This window comes from Oncorhynchus tshawytscha, linkage group LG17 (assembly GCF_018296145.1).
Source record: "Oncorhynchus tshawytscha isolate Ot180627B linkage group LG17, Otsh_v2.0, whole genome shotgun sequence".
NCBI lineage: Eukaryota > Metazoa > Chordata > Actinopteri > Salmoniformes > Salmonidae > Oncorhynchus > Oncorhynchus tshawytscha.
In genome coordinates this window covers 18593352-18610578 of record NC_056445.1, presented here as the reverse complement: position 1 = coordinate 18610578, position 17227 = coordinate 18593352, and the positions used below count along the sequence as shown (strand labels likewise).

Genomic DNA, 17227 nt, shown 5'->3' with positions numbered 1-17227 from the left:
GAATCTGCAGAGAAGAATGGGAGAAAGTCCTCAAATATCAAATAAAATCAAATTTTATTTGTCACATACACATGGTTAGCAGATGTTAATGTGAGTGTAGCGAAATGCTTGTGCTTCTAGTTCCGACAATGCAGTAATAACGAACAAGTAATCTAACTAACAATTCCAAAAAAACTACTGTCTTATACACAGTGTAAGGGGATAAAGAATATGTACATAAGGATATATGAATGAGTGATGGTACAGAGCAGCATAGGCAAGATACAGTAGATGGTATCGAGTACAGTATATACATATGAGATGAGTATGTAAACCAAGTGGCATAGTTAAAGTGGCTAGTGATACATGTATTACATAAGGATGCAGTCGATGATATAGAGTACAGTATCTACGTATGCATATGAGATGAATAATGTAGAGTAAGTAACATTATATAAGGTAGCATTGTTTAAATTGGCTAGTGATATATTTACATCATTTCCCATCAATTCCCATTATTAAAGTGGCTGGAGTAGAGTCAGTGTCATTGACAGTGTGTTGGCAGTAGCCACTCAATGTTAGTGTGCCAAGCTAACACAAGCTAACAAGCTAAATACAGGTGTGCCAAGCTTGTAGCATGATACCCAAGAAGACTATAGGCTGTATCGTTGCCAAAGGTGCTTCAACAAAGTACTGAGAAAAGGGTCAGAACAATGATGTATTTTTGCTTTGACATTATGAGTTATTGTGTGAAGATTGATGAGGGGGAAAAAACAATTTAATCAATTTTAGAATAAGGCTGTAATTTAACAATGTGGGAAAAGTAAAGCGGTCTGAATACTTTCCAAATGCGTTGTATACCTCACTGCCACCGAAGCTGTATGAGAGAGGGCTGGCCATCCATGGGATAAGTTCATCTCGGAGAGCTCATAGAGCAGTTGAGGACGGGTCTTCTTCAAAACTACACTGATGTCAACTCAGCTCTATATGATGTCAATGCAGAAACATTTTCTATAACCCTCTTTGGTTAAAATCTACAGTGAATCAATAACAAACCACAAATGAGCGTAAATACAGGAATCATATTTATTATTTCTCTGCATTTACAATCAGGACCAAGGAGAACACAGCTCAATGGCTTCCACATTCTGTGAAGAAACTGTATATATGTCCCCATGAAGCCATGTCCAACCAGCAGTTCACTAAGATCACACAGTCATCTCACTGCTGACCACTGATTGGCTTTTCAAAGTGTAATGATAATGCTGTGTTCATAAAGAAGTGGGAAGGTGGTAATTACCAGTTGTGAAGTCGTAAATATCAGTTGGATGTATTCACGTGCTTTGAACTCGTTGAGAAACTCAGATTGGCTAACGGCCAACAAGCTGCGTCAACCATAAACTATAAGTACAGCTATCGTGTTTGTACAAAAATTAGTGTTCAAAATCTTTGTGTAAATAATGTTTTGTTGTTGCATTTAACTACTGACAATGCTGTTTAAAAGGTAATTTCCTTAGTAGGTGACGTCAGAGGTTTCCCACTGGTAATCTCCCAGAGTTTCCCACTGTTAATTACCAGTTGGAGGGGTGTTCAAGTGGATTTTTACCAATCGTTTGTGGTAAATACCAACTTCCCACTTGCTTATGATCTCAGGATAACTCCTACAGTCCTGCTGTATTGTCTCTGGTACAGTAGGCCTAACTATCTCAGTGTATCAGAAGTCTTTTATCACATTCCGTATTAACCAGTGCTGCCCACTGCACTCCTGAATGATGAGCTGGTAGAAAGTGTCCTCCCCTAGGGCAATCTCCAGACATCTCTTTGTCTGTCTGTTCTGGATGGCTTTTCCCTGTAAAACACAGCAAACGTTCCACTGTACAACATCACACTAAAGTCAAAGACATATCCCATGTTTCCAACAGTTTATAAGCATCAATTTCCCTATTTCATGTTGGAGTGCTTACCTGTTGAAATTCCCAGAGCATGTGGAATCCCTTCTGCTTGGCCTCCTTGCACTCATACAGTCCTGGGGTTTGAGTGCCAATGTCCATCAGACAGCGATTACTGTTGTACTTGTGAGACTTGATGCCTCCAATGTAGATCTCCCCGCTGGCTCGATAATAACAGTTCTGGACAGAGAGGATAGATATTTAGACTTTTCTGTGTCTGTGGTATTGACAGTACTTTGCATTATGGTATGGGTTGAATCCCGGCTCTGCTATGGGATGGACCATATTATACCGCTAGTTAAATTCTGAAATACTAAGCAATGATTCTACAAACCTGTGGAGGAAAATAATGGCATCCATGTAAAATAGGTGTGTTCCCCGGAACTGGGCCTTGATCTATACAGAGATCCATCTTCAGGTCATTGACCAGCTGTTGATTTTATGGACACAGATTAAACAATTATAAAAGTGCAAATTCCTATCCTGATAATGAGTTGAAATGATGACCCTGCATCCAATTGAAAAAAAGAATGACATGCACCAAACATAGTTGATGAGGAAATTCCAGAACAACAGTAACATTTTAGCATTACTCACAGCTCCATAACCAAGCAAGTCACCCAGGGGGTCTAACATTGGATACACATTGTCCAGATACCACTGGAAGGGTTTGCAGTTCAGACTCTTTCTCAACTTCTTCCTCTCTGAAACATCCCCAATGTCTATGCCATGATCCTGTGGTGTGAAAGAGGAAGATTTGTAAATCAGAAACACAGGTTGTGTGAGCAATCTACCTATTATCCACTTGATGATGGCTTAACGCCATAATTTTACAAAGATCCTATGATCTTTATTATGGCATTGAGTGTCTAGTCTACTTATTTTCAAACACAAAGCATGCATAACAGCGATGATTGTTATTCCATAGGAGCAGCTGAAAAAACCCTACTTTTTGAATGGTTTGTTGTGTACAGTACCTTCAGTGGGAGGTTCCAGGCGATGTTGACATTATGTTTGTATTCATCCATCCAGACCTCAGCCACTCTCAGAGCATTCCTCTTCATTGTAATGCTCAGGTCTGGGAGATAGGGTTTATGGGCCCTCTCGATGTGGGCTATTTTAGAACAAGGTATGACCTCGACACTTCCACCACACAGCCACACCTAGACACACCAAGAGACAAGTACGAGTTTATAGATATGGACTGAAGTGTCTAGATGTTGGGCGTAGATTTGTTTGTTCAAACTGAACGACTCAAGAACAGAAAGCAATTCTGCAAACACAAGTCTGCTTTGATTTCCAACATTCATTCATAAACTGTAGCAGAGGGCCTTACCCGGATGCCCAGTTCAACATTTTCACCTCCATAGATCTTCATACCACCATCCAGAGCACCAATTTCCCCAAAGAACAGGCGATCAACCACTAATATGCCCATAATGGAGGGGCTCCTGACAAGCATACACAACACATAATGGTCATTTCTAAAAATGGGAGATGTGACATTCATTTTAATGAATAGATAATGCAAAATAACAATGCCGGTGTAAATATTAGGTAAGATTTTTCTCCCAAAGCTGTGGTTTCCTTTTCGCCTTTTCAAACAGACTTGTGAAACAGGACTATCATCCGATGATGAAATCACAAACAACTCACTTTCCTGGCTGTGTCTCGTCTTGTAAGGCATACCACTCAGGTCTGAAGGACTCATACATACACCACAGGGCCCAGTCAAAAGCGTTTGCATTCGGCCAATAACGTGTGACTGTCAAGTCATCAAAATGGACTTTGTCAAACACCGGTGTCAACACCAACTTGCGGTCCTCCTTTATCCGAGCTAACAGAGGCTCCGCCCTGTTCACAGAAACACAGAGTGAAAACATTGTGTTAAAGGAGACTCCAAAAAATATCACTGAGTGTCTTTATAATATAAACCATTCAGACTACCATTCCACGTGAACTTCTATGTGGGCATCCAAGATGGCCACCACATCTCCTTCAGCTTCCCTCCACCCTGAGAGGCGGGCCTGTGTGAGACCGAGCTGCTCCAGGTGTCTCACTCTCTTCAACAGGCCCGGACGCTCTTCATCGATGAAGCTGATGTAGGCATCCAACTTCTCCTTTAGGTCCTCTGGTAAAGCAGACACTTGCAAATCATTGGTACACAACAAAAGTTGAAAGCCACACGAGTTCAAATATACTTTCAAATGTTTGTAGAGAGCATAGACAAAGAGCAGAGAGCATAGACAAATTAGGCGAACCATTGGAGCTGTGGTCATCCACCAGTATGATGTTTTTGAGCAGGTGTTGGGGGGTCTTGTCTATGATGCTGCGGACAGCTCTCTTGATGATTGACAGGGCCTCGTCCAAGTAGATCAACACCACGCTGATGGTGGGCAGGTCATGGGGGTACTGGTGATTAGCACACCTGACAGACACAACAAAAACATTTGGTCCACCTCATATCATTCAGTCACTTCACCAAAGCTGCTGTTTCACTCTTAAAGTTAGTACATTTCAATGTCATTTGTCAAATTGCATTAAAAGTGCTGGAGATGGAATTGACCTCGGATGAGCACTATGGAACAGACTGGTTAGAATTGAGAAGTCTTGAGTTATCCATCATTTTCTGTGTAGAGGTGGCATAGAGATGAGGAAAAGGATTTACTTAGGATCGCGAGTATCAGGGATTTCCCTGTTCAGGGGTAGTCTGTCACTCAGGAAGGCGTTGTATCCATACATCTGAAACAGCCCCTCTGCCTCTTTCTGCTCCTCCTCTGAGAGCTCATCACCCCAGGTTGTAAACAGAGCTGAGTTGGGGTACAACTTCTTCACCACCTTCCTCTCCTTCTTAACCTCGGTAGCCTTCACAGCCTGCCCCTCTTTCAGACTGATCCCGTTGTTGACTGACTTCACTGTGGACACAAGACAGCTGCTCATCAAACTGACATTAATTGGTTGTTTCTGTGTATTTCAGATAGTTTAAGGCTGCCAGAATCAATTAAAGTCACTCCTTTTGATACACACAGATTATGACCTCATTTACATAACTACTGTTTTCATTTGATTTTTAAAAACTTGGAGGATTAACTTGAAGTAACTGTTGTACATTTGTAAAAGTAAACAATGTGGCAAATTTTGGCACACAGAAGTTGGTAGATCTAAATTTAACACATTTTGTACATCAAACAACAGTGTGCAGGATTAAAGAACATTCTAAAAATTATTATTGGCCATATTTTATAGATTTTATCTAATCCTTTATTTGTTTATTTAATTGAGAACAAATGTGACCCACAGCCTCAATTCAGTTTTATGTTGTAAAAAATGTTAGTGTGTTTTTTACATGAGAAAAAAGTAGAGACTCAGAGCTAGAAAATGGTATTTCATACACTGCAGTTGAGGAACAATGCGACAGTAATTCTGCATTGAAAGTTGATAAACTTGGTAGAAAAAGGCCCTTGGACATCTACTAGACAACTCTTCTTTGCCAACACCTATTCAGCAATGTTCACACCTTCTTAAGCCTTAGCCTCACCCGTCTCTTTAAGGATTCTAATGTGAAGACATGCTAAACGGAGTAAGTAGTTTAGTAAACAACCAAAGATTTCAATACTAAAAGTAGTAGCCTACAATAGTGAAAAACTTGGTAAAAATGCACTTCTTCTAGTCCTTGGCCTATATCCTAATCTAACTTTGGTGCATGTCATGTTGTTCTTTACATTACCGTTGTCACGTCCTGACCTTAGTTCCTTGTTTAGGGCGTGAGTTGGGGTGGGCATTCTATGTTTTGTGTTCTATGTTTTCTATTTCTATGTGTTTGGCCTGGTATGGTTCCCAATCAGAGGCAGCTGGCTATCGTTGTCTCTGATTGAGAACCATACTTAGGCAGCCTGTTCCCCACTATGGGTTGTGGGTAGTTGTTTCCTGTCTCTGCACCAGACAGAACTGTTTAGTTTTCGGTCATTCTCTTGTTATTTTGTGTTCAGTTTAAATAAATATTAACATGGACACGTACCACGCTGCATATTGGTCCGGTCCTTCCTACTCCTCCTCAGAAGAGGAGGTCAATTGTTACAACCGTCTCTGGTAACACAAAAAAAACTGTCCAGATAAAAATATGTTATACATTTTGGTAATTTTTAGAGTAAGCTTACACACTAAATTGATAGGTCATATGAAGGACATGCTATAGCCACCCCCAGTAACATCTAGCTAAGTGGATGGGTCACTATTGTCTAGACATGTACAGTACACATGTTCATGAAATACAATAGATGGCCGTAATCACCTGGATATCTTGATGGGTCATGCAATAATATGGCGAAGTGGAGTCTTTTGTTTAGACATGTAAAAATGTTTAGACATGTTCAGACAACTTGTTAAATCCAAGATGGCGTAGCAGTCGAACATGTGTTTGTCTTGTCCGTGTATATAGTCTTTCTCGTTTTTTTTGTATATATTTTAATCTCACTTTCCATCTAAGAACTAAATATACTTTCCTGCAACCCGCCTCCCCCAATGTGGTACTGATCTGCTATTTTTATACTTTTTAACTGGAACCTCCATCAGCAGCTAGCCACCTAACTAGCCACAAGCTAGTAGTTATTGTTAGCCACTGGTAGCGGTCTTCAACTTTAGCTCGGACACCAGCCAGCTTTAGCTCGGTCAATACCTGCCAGTCTGCACAGCGCGATATCAACCCAGAGCATATCGAAGCATATCAGACTGCTTTTCTCTACCACGTCACTGGATTCCTGCCGCAAGCTCTGGACCATTACACTGGACCATCGCAGCTGCAACCGAGTGGCTATTGCTGGCTAACGCTTCTGTCCTGAAGCAAAAACCAGATAGCCTTGAGCTAGCCTTGAGCTAGGCCCATCTCCCGGCTAGCCGACGAATGTATACCAGCTATCTCTTGGGCTACAATACCTCTCTTGCTAATTGGTCTGGACCCTTTATTGTCGACACCGAGCCCTGCCGATCCATCACGACTGGTCTGCCGACGTAATCATCCGATGTGGCTTCAACAGGATTTTCCGTTGCGATGTCGCCGAAGACCCATCTGCTAGCCCCGGCCCGCTAGCCTTCTGAACGCTGTGTCTCCCTCTCGCCTAGTGTAGTAGCGACTACCGAACGGCTCACTGATATACCTATTGCTGCTCATTGGACCCTATGATCACATGCGGAGACCTCACCGGGCTTAACTGGTACCTCCAGAGATGCAACCTCTCTCATTGTCACTCAATGCCTAGGTTTCCTTCACTGTTCTCACACCTTGTCTGTACATTATGCCCTGAATCTATTCTACCATGCCCAGAAATCTGCTCCTTTTATTCTCTGTTCCCAACACACTAGATGACCAGTTCTTATAGCATTTAGACATACCCTTATCCTACTCCTCCTCTGTTCCTCTGGTGATGTAGAGCTTAACCCAAGCTCTGTAGCCCCCAATACTAGACCTATTTCCCAAGTGCTCTCATTTGTTGACTTCTGTAACCATAAAAGCCTTGGTTTAACATCAGAAGCCTCCTCCCTAAGTTTGTTTTATTCACTGCTTTAGCACACTCAGCCAACCATGATGTCCTAGCCATGTCTGAATCCTGGTTTAGGAAGGCCACCAAAAAATCCACCTTTGCAGAAATAAGTGTCGCACTGTTGCCACTTGTTATAGACCATCCTCAGCCCCCAGCTGTGCCCTGGACACCATATGTGAATTGATTGCCCCCCCCATCTATCTTCAGAGTTCGTACTGTTAGGTGACCTAAACTGGGATATGCTTAACACTCCAGCCATCCTACAATCTAAGCTAGATGCCCTCAATCTCACACAGATTTCAAGGAACCTACAAGGTACAGCCCTAAATCCGTAAACATGGGCACCCTTATAGATACCATCCTGACAAACTTGCCCTCTAAATACACCTCTGCTGTCTTATTGCCTGCATCCGTTGTGGACCACCCCTCATCACTGTCAAACGCTCCCTAAAACACTTCAGCTAGCAGCTAGCAGGCCATTCTAATCGACCTGGCCTGGGTATCTTGGAAGGATATTGAACTCATCCCGTCGGACGCCTGGTTGTTCTTTAAAAAAGTGTTTTGCTTACCATCTGAAATAAGCATGCCCCATCCCAAAAAATGTAGAAAAAGAGCAGACATAGCCCTTGGTTCACTTTAGACTTTACTGCCCTTGACCAGCATAAACCCCAGCAATATGCAGCTTTTTAGGGAAGTCAGGATCCAATATACACAGTCAGTTAGGAAAGCAAAGGCTAGCTTTTTAAACAGTAGCACTAATTCCCAAAAGGTTTGGGACACTGTAAAGTTCATGGAGAATAAGATCACCTCCTCCCAGCTGCCCACTGCACTGAGGCTAGGAAACACTGTCACCAGTGATAAATCTACGATAATTGAGAATTTCATTAAGCATTTTTCTACGGCTGGCCATGCTTTCCACCTGGCTACCCCTACCCCAGCCAATAGCTCTGCATCCCCCTTAGGAACATGCCCAAGCCCACCCCTCTTCTCCTTCACCCAAATCCAGATAGCTGATGTTCTGAAAGAGCTGCAAAATCTGGATCCCTACATATCAGCTGGGTTAGACAATCTGGACCCTCTTTTTCAAAAATGATCCGCCGAAATTGTTGCAACCCCTATTACTAGCCTGTTCAACCTCTCTTTCGTATCATCTGAGATCCCTAAAGATTGTAAAGCTGGCGCGGCCATCCCCCTCTTCAAAGGGGGAGACACTCTAGACCCAAACTGTTACACACCTATATCCATCCTCCCCTGCCATTCTAAAGTCTAAGAAAGCCAAGTTAACAAACAGATCACCGACCATTTCGATTCCAACCATACCTTCTCCACTATGCAATCTGGTTTCCGAGCTGGTCATGGGTGCACCTCAGCAACGCTCAAGGTCCTAAACGATATCATGACCACCATCGATAAAAGACAGTACTGTGCAGCCGTCTTCATCGACCTGGCAAAGGCTTTCGATTCTGTCCATCACTGCATTCTAATCGGCTGACTCAATAGCCTGGGTTTCTCAAGTGACTGCCTCGCCTGGTTCACCAACTATTTCTCAGATAGAGTTCTGGGTGTCAAATTGGAGGGCCTGTAGTCTGTACCTTTGGCAGTCTCTATGGGGGTGCCACAGGGTTCAATTCTCGGGCCGACTCTTTTCTCTGTATATATCAATGATGTCGCTCTTGCTGCTGGTGATTCTCTGATAAACCTCTACGCAGACGACACCATTCTGTACACAATTAAAGTCAGACGTTTGCATACACCTTAGCCAAATACATTTAAACTCAGTTTCACAATTCCTGACATTTAATCCTAGTAAAAATTCCATGTCTTACGTCATTTAGGATCACCACTTTATTTTAAGAATGTTGAATAATAGTAGAGAGAATGATTTTTTTCATCTTTTATTTCTTTCATCACATTCCCAGTGGGTCAGAAGTCAATTATTATTTGGTTGCATTGCCTTTAAATTGTTTAACTTGGGTCAAATGTTTCAGGTAGCCTTCTACAAGCTTCCCCCAATAAGTTGGGTGCATTTTGGCCCATTCCTCCTGACAGAGCTGGTGTAACCGAGTAAGTTTTTAGGCCTCCTTGCTCGCACATGTTTTTTCAGTTCTGCCCACACATTTTCTATGGGATTGAGGTCAGGGCTTTGGAATGGCCACTCCAATACCTTGACTTTGTTGTCCGTAAGCCATTTTGCCACAACGTTGGAAGTATGCTTGGGGTCATTGTCCATTTGGAAGACCCATTTGCGACCAAGCTTTAACTTCCTGACTGATGTCTTGAGATGTTGCTTCATTACATCCACATAATTGTCCCCCCTCATGATGCCATCTATTTTGCGAAGTGCACCAGTCCCTCCTGCAGCAAAGCACCCCCACAACATGATGCTGCCACCCCCATGCTTCACGGTTGGGATGGTGTAATTCGGTTTGCAAGCCTCCCCCTTTTTCCTCCAAACATAACAATGGTCCTTATGGCCAAGCAGTTCTATTTTTGTTTCATCAGACCAGAGGACATTTCTCCAAAAAGTACGAACTTTGTCCCCATGTGCAGTTGCAAACCGTAGTCTGGCTTTTTTATGGCAGTTTTGGAGCAGTGGCTTCTTCCTTATTGAGCGGCCTTTGAGGTTATATCAATATTGGACTCATTTTACTGTGGATATAGATACTTTTGTACCTGTTTCCTCCAGCATTTTCACAAGGTCCTTTGCTGTTGTTCTGGGATTGATTTGCAGTTTTCGCTCCAAAGTACGTTCATCTCTAGGAGACAGAACGCATCTCCTTTCTGAGCAGTATTATGGCTGCATGGTGTCATGGTGTTTACACTTGCATACTATTGTTTGTAGAGATGAACGTGGTACCTTCAGGCGTTTGGATATTGCTCCCAAGGATGAACCAGACTTGTGGAGGTCTACAATTTTTTTCTGAGGTCTTGGCTGATTTCTTTTGATTTTCCCATGATGTCAGGCAAAGTTTGAAGGTAGGCCTTGAAATACATCCATAGGTACACCTCCAATTTAATTAAATTATGCCAATTAGCCTGTCAGAAGCTTCCATAACTTTTTCAAGCTGTATAAAGGCACAGTCAACTTACTGTATGTAAACTTCTGACCCACTGGAATTGTGATGCAGTGAATTATAAGTGAAATAATCTGTCTGTAAACAATTGTTGGAAAAATGACTTTTGTCATGCACAATGTAGATATCCTAACCCACTTGCCAAACTATAGTTTGTTAACAAGATATTAGTAGTGGTTGAAAAAGAGTTTTAATGACTCCAACCTAAGTGTATGTAAACTTCCGACTTTAAAACTAGTTTTTCAACCACTCCACAACATTCTTATTAAGCATCAGCTGTCAGAGTTCTATGTGAGTTCTGTTCTGTCTATCAGTTGTTGTCTATGGGTAGAGTAAATCCCTCTCCTAATCCAGTCTAAATATAATTTATGAACAAATATAAGGTAGCTGCAATTTGACAGAGTAAAAAAAAAAAAACGTGTCCCATCATAGCCCAAATAAAACGTTTTTACAACTGATTAATCACTGTCATACTTTATAGGGTCCAGAGTTTTCCTAGTTAGCATATAAGGAAAAACTCCAGGCCCCCGAAGGTAAAAATGACCCCACCGCTCTGGGACCTATGGTGCCACCAGTCTGCTTGCAGTTGTCAGTTATCAGGTATGTGAATGATCAGGGCTTCATTCCAGAATGTTTCTTGAGCTACATTGATGTGTCAAGTGGGCGAAATGCGCAGTCTGTGTTTGACTTTATGAATTTTGAGATTAAATTTAATAGAGAAATTAATTGTCCAAACCTACGATGGCACAGCTGTAATGGAATGTATCTGCTATTTATATTTACAGCTAAGTGCGGCAGCGTAGTCTAGTGGTTAGAGCGTTGGACTAGTAACCGGAAGGTTGCGAGTTCAAACCCCCGAGCTGACAAGGTACAAATCTGTAGTTCTGCCCCTGAACAGGCAGTTAACCCACTGTTCCCCAGGCAGTTAACCCACAGTTAACCCACAATTGGCCCAGCGCCGTCCGGGTTTGGCCGTCATTGAAAATAAGAATGTGTTCTTAACTTGCCTGGTTAAAGAAAGATTTAAAAAAATAAATAAAATAAAAAAGTCCCCTCCTGTTCCCTGATTAAGAGGTGATGACCACGCCACTCCACGACCATTGTTAACTCTCATTACATGAACTGAAGTCACTTCTCATGTGCATGCTCATTTATTTAACTAGGCAAGTCTGTTAAGAACAAATTCTTATTTACAATGACGGCCAAACCCGGACGGCGCTGGGCCAATTGTGCGCACCCCTATGGGAATCCCAACCATGGCCGGATGTGATACAGCTTGGATTCAAACCAGTGACTCCTCTTGCACTGAGATGCTGTGCCACTCGGGAGCCCAGTTATTGTGTGTAAGGGTGCAATTACTTTTTCACACTGAGGAATTTGGTGTTGCATAACTTAAGTAAATAAAACAAGTGTCCATTTTTTGTATTATTTGTAAACTCAGGTTTCCTTTATCTAATATTAGGTTTTGGTTGAAAATCTGATAACATTCAGGATCAAAAATATGCAAAAATAGTGAAAATCTGAAACGGGGCCAATACTTTTTCACAGCACTTTTAGATGAAGGAAATTGATACCCACCCAGCTTCTCAATGTGAGCCTCCATCTTCTCCAGCCTCTTGAGCATGTCCTGGCCCCTGACCGAGTCATCCTGATGGGCCCTCTGCAGTCTTTCCCCATGAGAATGAACCTCCCGCTTAATGGATGTGATGTAGAGTATTCCAGCACCAATGGCCAGCAAAGAAGCCAGCCCTCGAACCCAGCCTAGCCTCATCGTCCCTCTGCGTGTGAGCGCTCAGCCTGGGAATACAGACAGGATTTCCTTCCTCTCTCACTGAGATCCAGGCTCGCCTGAAAGGAGGGAGGGGTAATGTAATAGAAAGTTCCAAGTGAAGAAAAGAGAAGTCGCAGATAGTCAATCAAAAATCTATTTGTTTCACTAAACAGAGAGCGACCTCCAGCACAGAAGCAGAGAACATGTCTAACTGGCCTTCGCTGGAAACACCCTTGTATCAGGATGAGGCTTGTAGGAAGTGAAAAGGCAGTGACTTTGTCAGCTGCTACAGAATCAGTGTTTCCTACAATAATAATCAGTGTATCTTCTGTCCTTCTACCTTCAGTCTGCCGTCAACCATATCAGCAGTTACGAGTTTAATCCATAACATACAGCCTCTAGTCTAGTGACCATCAACCCAAGTGTTACAAACAGAACACTGGAAATCACGTGTATTACAACAAACTCTAAATTAAATATGTGACCGACCAGCTCGATTCGGTCTTGTGTAGCAAAATTGGAAACTTTTTTTACATTGGATGAAAGTAGACTTAGAGCTAGAAAATGGTATATCATACACACAAGTTGAGAAACAATGGAAACGTAATTCTGCTTTGAATGTTGATAAACTTGTAACCCCAGTTGAGAAAATGGTCGTGGAATGTTTTGTTATACCTACTGGAGCTCGTCTACACCCATCCAACATCTTTCACACCCTCTTAAGCGTCAGCCCCACCCATCTCTTTAAGGATTCACATGTGAGGGCAAGCACTAAACAGTGAATACAGTCGTGTACTAAACAACCAGAGTGTAAGACTAAAGGCTGGTTCATACTACGTCTATCAACATGTCTGTATACAGTTGTCATTCATTATTACAGGAAACTCACAAATAGATCATTTTTTAAGTTATTTAAGCTAATTACAGAAAATAGCTTATGGTTGTGAGTGTGACAAAGCAAAAGCCGGGCATTCTACTAGAGCAGTGGTTCCCAAACTTAGTTCCGTACCCCTTCAAACATTCAACCTCCAGCTGCATACTGCCTCTGGCCCCAGGGTCAGCGCACTTTCAAATGTAGTTTTTTGCCATCATTGTAAGACTGCCATACACACACTACACAATACATTTAACATAAGAATGAGTGAGTTTGTCACAACCCTGTGCGTGGGAAGTGACAGAGCTCTTATATTATTATTTGTGCCCTGATCCTATAACATTCAATAATTTTGCTCTTTATTTAACCAGCTTACATATAAAACCTTAGTTGTTAATTGAAAGCTGTGAATAATTCACCACAGGTTAATGACAAGTGTGCTTGAAAGAATGCACATAACTCTTAAATGTTGGGTTGTATTGGAGAGAGTCTGTCTTAAAATGTGAATCACATTTTTATTTGGCGTACCCCGATGGCATTGTGTGTATCCCAGTTTGGGACCTATGCTAGAGAATTTTAGAATTTAGGCACTGTCTTGTTGGCCTAATGTTATATCCTAATATGACTTCCGTGCAGGTCATGTTCTTCGCATTACCACATCTGATACACACACTATACCAAATAAAATCAAAGTTCATTTGTCACATGCACAGGCCGGCTCATAGCCTGTGGCAAAAATGAGGGGAGGCGAACAACTGGTATAGGGCAATTAAAAAAAAAAGTTCTTTATTGTAAACAAAACTATTAACTTTTCACTAAGAAAAATTAATGAGGTGTGGAAGTATCAATGTAAGGTGTGTAAAGTGCATGGATGCGTGAATCTGTGTGTGTGAATGACTGAGTGAAAACTATGCAAAACAGGTTCATACCTGGTGGAGCCGAGAGAGAGAGAAGATTAGTGACAGTTTAAATATTTAGAGCCCAGGTGACTCCAATCACTAACGACCCTCTGCCTGCAGGAAAACCGCCCCTGCACTGCAGAGGAGGAGCCGTGACACCCCACCCCACCCCCCCCCCCCTCCTTAAAATGAGGGTCCCACCCTCAACGCAACTTCCTCCAACATATTCAAAACAATTCAAATCTCTCTTCCCCCAAAAAAAAAAAAGGATACCAGTCCCGGCTCCTAGTAGTGGCCCCCAACTGTCCGCCCCTCAAACTCTGCAGCCCTGGTACCTGGGGAGCAATTTAAGAGGAAAGAGGCACAGACAGCCTGTAGGGGTCAGCAGAGAGAAGATACAAACTAGGTTAAAGGAGCACGGGACAGAGCAGAAAAACTAGTGGGTTGTGGTCAGTGAACACAGTTAAAGGGGTCAAACCAGAACCAACAGACCTCGAAGTGCTGTAAAGCCCAAATGAGACCTAAAGCCTCCTTTTCAATCACAGAATAGTTTTTCTGATACGTATCAAATTTCCAGGAGAAGAAACCGACTGGACACTCAACATTGTTATCATTCTCCTGGAAAAGCACAGCCCCAGTGCCGATTTGACTGGCGTCTACCTGCAATTTGAAAGGTTTCCCAAAATTTGGGGCTGCCAATACAGGTGCCAAACACAAAAGAGCCTTAACTGCATCTTGACACTGGGTGGACCAGAAATTCAGCCTTGGCCTTCAACAGATTGGTCAGGGGGGACACTACTACTGAAAAGTTTACAAAAAGCGCGGTAGTACCCCGCCATTCCCAGGAAGCGCATCAGTTCTCTTTGTGGACGGCTGTGGGAACTGCTTCACAGCCTGACCAACAACCTTGCCTAGGTATGTGACTGTTGCTTTGGCAAACTCACATTTTGCCAAATTAATAGTCAACCTGGCCCACACCAGTCTTTCAAACAGGGCTTGCACTCTCCAAACATGCTCCTCCCAGAAGTCTGAGTAGACGACCACTTCGCCCAAATACACGGCACATCTTTCCAGACCTGAGACCACCCGATTCATTAGCCTCTGGAAGGTGGCTGGAGTATTCCGCAAGCCGAAAGGCATCACTGTATAAGAGAACAAACCAGATGGAGTTATAAAGGCAGTAATCTCACAAGCTCTTTTGGTAAGGGGTACTTGCCAATATCCCTTTAAAAGATCAAAATTGCTAACATACTTTGCCTCCCCAACTTGATCAATACAGTCCTCCATCCTAGGAAGAGGGTAAAGGTCTGCTTTAGTAACATTGCTAACTTCTCTATAATCAGTGCAAGGTCTGAAAGTGGAATCAGACTTTTTGACCAAAAGACAGAGTGATGCCCAATTTGAAAAACATGGCTCCGCAATACCATTGTCCATCACACACTGCACCTCTGTTTCCAGTTTCAAGCTCTTCTCCTCAGATACACGATAAAATCTGTTTGATAGGCTTAGCATCTCCGATGTCTATATCATGCTCAATGAAGTGGGTTTGTGATGGAGTGTCAGAAAACAAAACTGGATAGTTTCTAATAAGAGCTACCAATTCATCACGTTTCTCAGAGTCTAAATGATCTACCAAAACCAAGGTTTGCAAAGTCTGGGAGTTTTTCAACAGACCTTGTAAGACCTCATCCGAAACCCTAACGTCCTTCTCTTCTCCCCCTCCACCAAATTAAAGCCACAAGATGCAGTGACTGGAGTAGCAGTCAACGCTGACCTCACCGCTGGAGTGCCTTCAACTTTGCTTAGATCACGAGAGTGATAACATTTTAACAGGATCACATGGCATAATTTAGAGGACTTCCTATGACTAGGGGTTTCAATAAGATAGTTCAAATCGGACACTTTATGCAACACATTGAAAGGACCACAATATTTTGCCTGAAAAGGTGAACTTACAAGAGGCAGAAGAGCAAGTACACGATCACCGGGACTAAACTCACGCAGCTCAGCCTGTCCGTCATATTTCAGTTTCATTTTCCGTTGAGAAGATTGTTTTTTCTTTTGCCAGTTCACCAGCCCTATACAACTTCAACCTAAAACCATTTACATCGTCAATAAGGTTCTGAGGTGGTTCCTCATGCAAACAACCATCCTGCAACACTGCTCAAGGCCCACGCACCTTATGACCAGACACTAAGTCATTTGGGCTAAACCCTGTGCTTTCCTGTACTACTTCACGAGCAGCTAGTAACAGCCAAGGTAACCCCTCCTCCCAATCTGCAGACAGTTCTGTACAGTATGCACGAAGCAAGGATTTTAAAGTTTGATGAAAACGTTCCAAAGCTCCCTGGCTCTGGGCATGGAACGCAGTAGACTTGTGTTTAACTTTAAGCTGTTTGAGAGCAAATAAATGGGAGGTAAAGTTATACCCCATATCTGACTGGATGATTTTTGGAATCCCAAATGTTGAAATAAATTGAGTTAACGCTTTAACTACTGATTTTGAAGTTATGGTACGCAAGGAAAAAGCTGCCGGATATCTGGTTGCTTGACACAACAGTTAATAAGTAGCTATGACCTGACTTGGACCTTGGTAAAGGCCCAACACAATCAATAATAAGACGCTCAAAAGGTTGCCCTACGGCTGGTATTGGATACAAAAGGTGCTGGCTTTACAACCTGGTTTGGCTTGCTTGTGCGCTGACACGTATCACAAGTTAATAAACTGACATACATCCTGCTTTAAACGTGGCCAGAAAAAAATAACGAAGTATGCGATCATAAGTTTTACAAACACCTATATGATGTGCCACATCACCATGTGAAGTTTGCAACACTTTATTTCGCAAAGTAGTAGGTACAACTATTTGAAAGACTGGTTCTCCTAGACCTTGATCATAGTGTGGAACCCATTTCCTGACCAACAGCCCATCCAGAAGAAAATAACAGAGCACTATTCCTCACCACTGAATCAGGAACAACTTTATCAAACAGATCAGCCAAGGTAGTATTGGCCTTTTGCTCAGCCATCAATGAATCTCTAGTCAACTGTTCTGTCTAGAGTTTGACTGGCAACTCAAGACTCTTTGGCTTACTCTCAATCTCCTTACGAGAGTCTGCGCGGGTAACCGCACAAACTGGAAA

At 42.5% G+C, this 17227-nt stretch overlaps 1 protein-coding gene across 1 annotated transcript in view; it reads right to left on the bottom strand.

The window, feature by feature from the left end:
* Positions 1-1051: 1051 nt before the first annotated feature.
* LOC112216989 overlaps positions 1052-17227 on the bottom strand; it is a 98546-nt gene continuing 82370 nt past the window's right edge. The window contains 8 exon segments of the mRNA XM_042300340.1: positions 1052-1828; positions 1944-2108; positions 2263-2358; positions 2526-2663; positions 2906-3091; positions 3265-3379; positions 3585-3782; positions 3876-4059. Of these exon segments, the coding sequence (XP_042156274.1) occupies positions 1694-1828; positions 1944-2108; positions 2263-2358; positions 2526-2663; positions 2906-3091; positions 3265-3379; positions 3585-3782; positions 3876-4059 (1217 nt within the window). The 3' untranslated portion in view covers positions 1052-1693.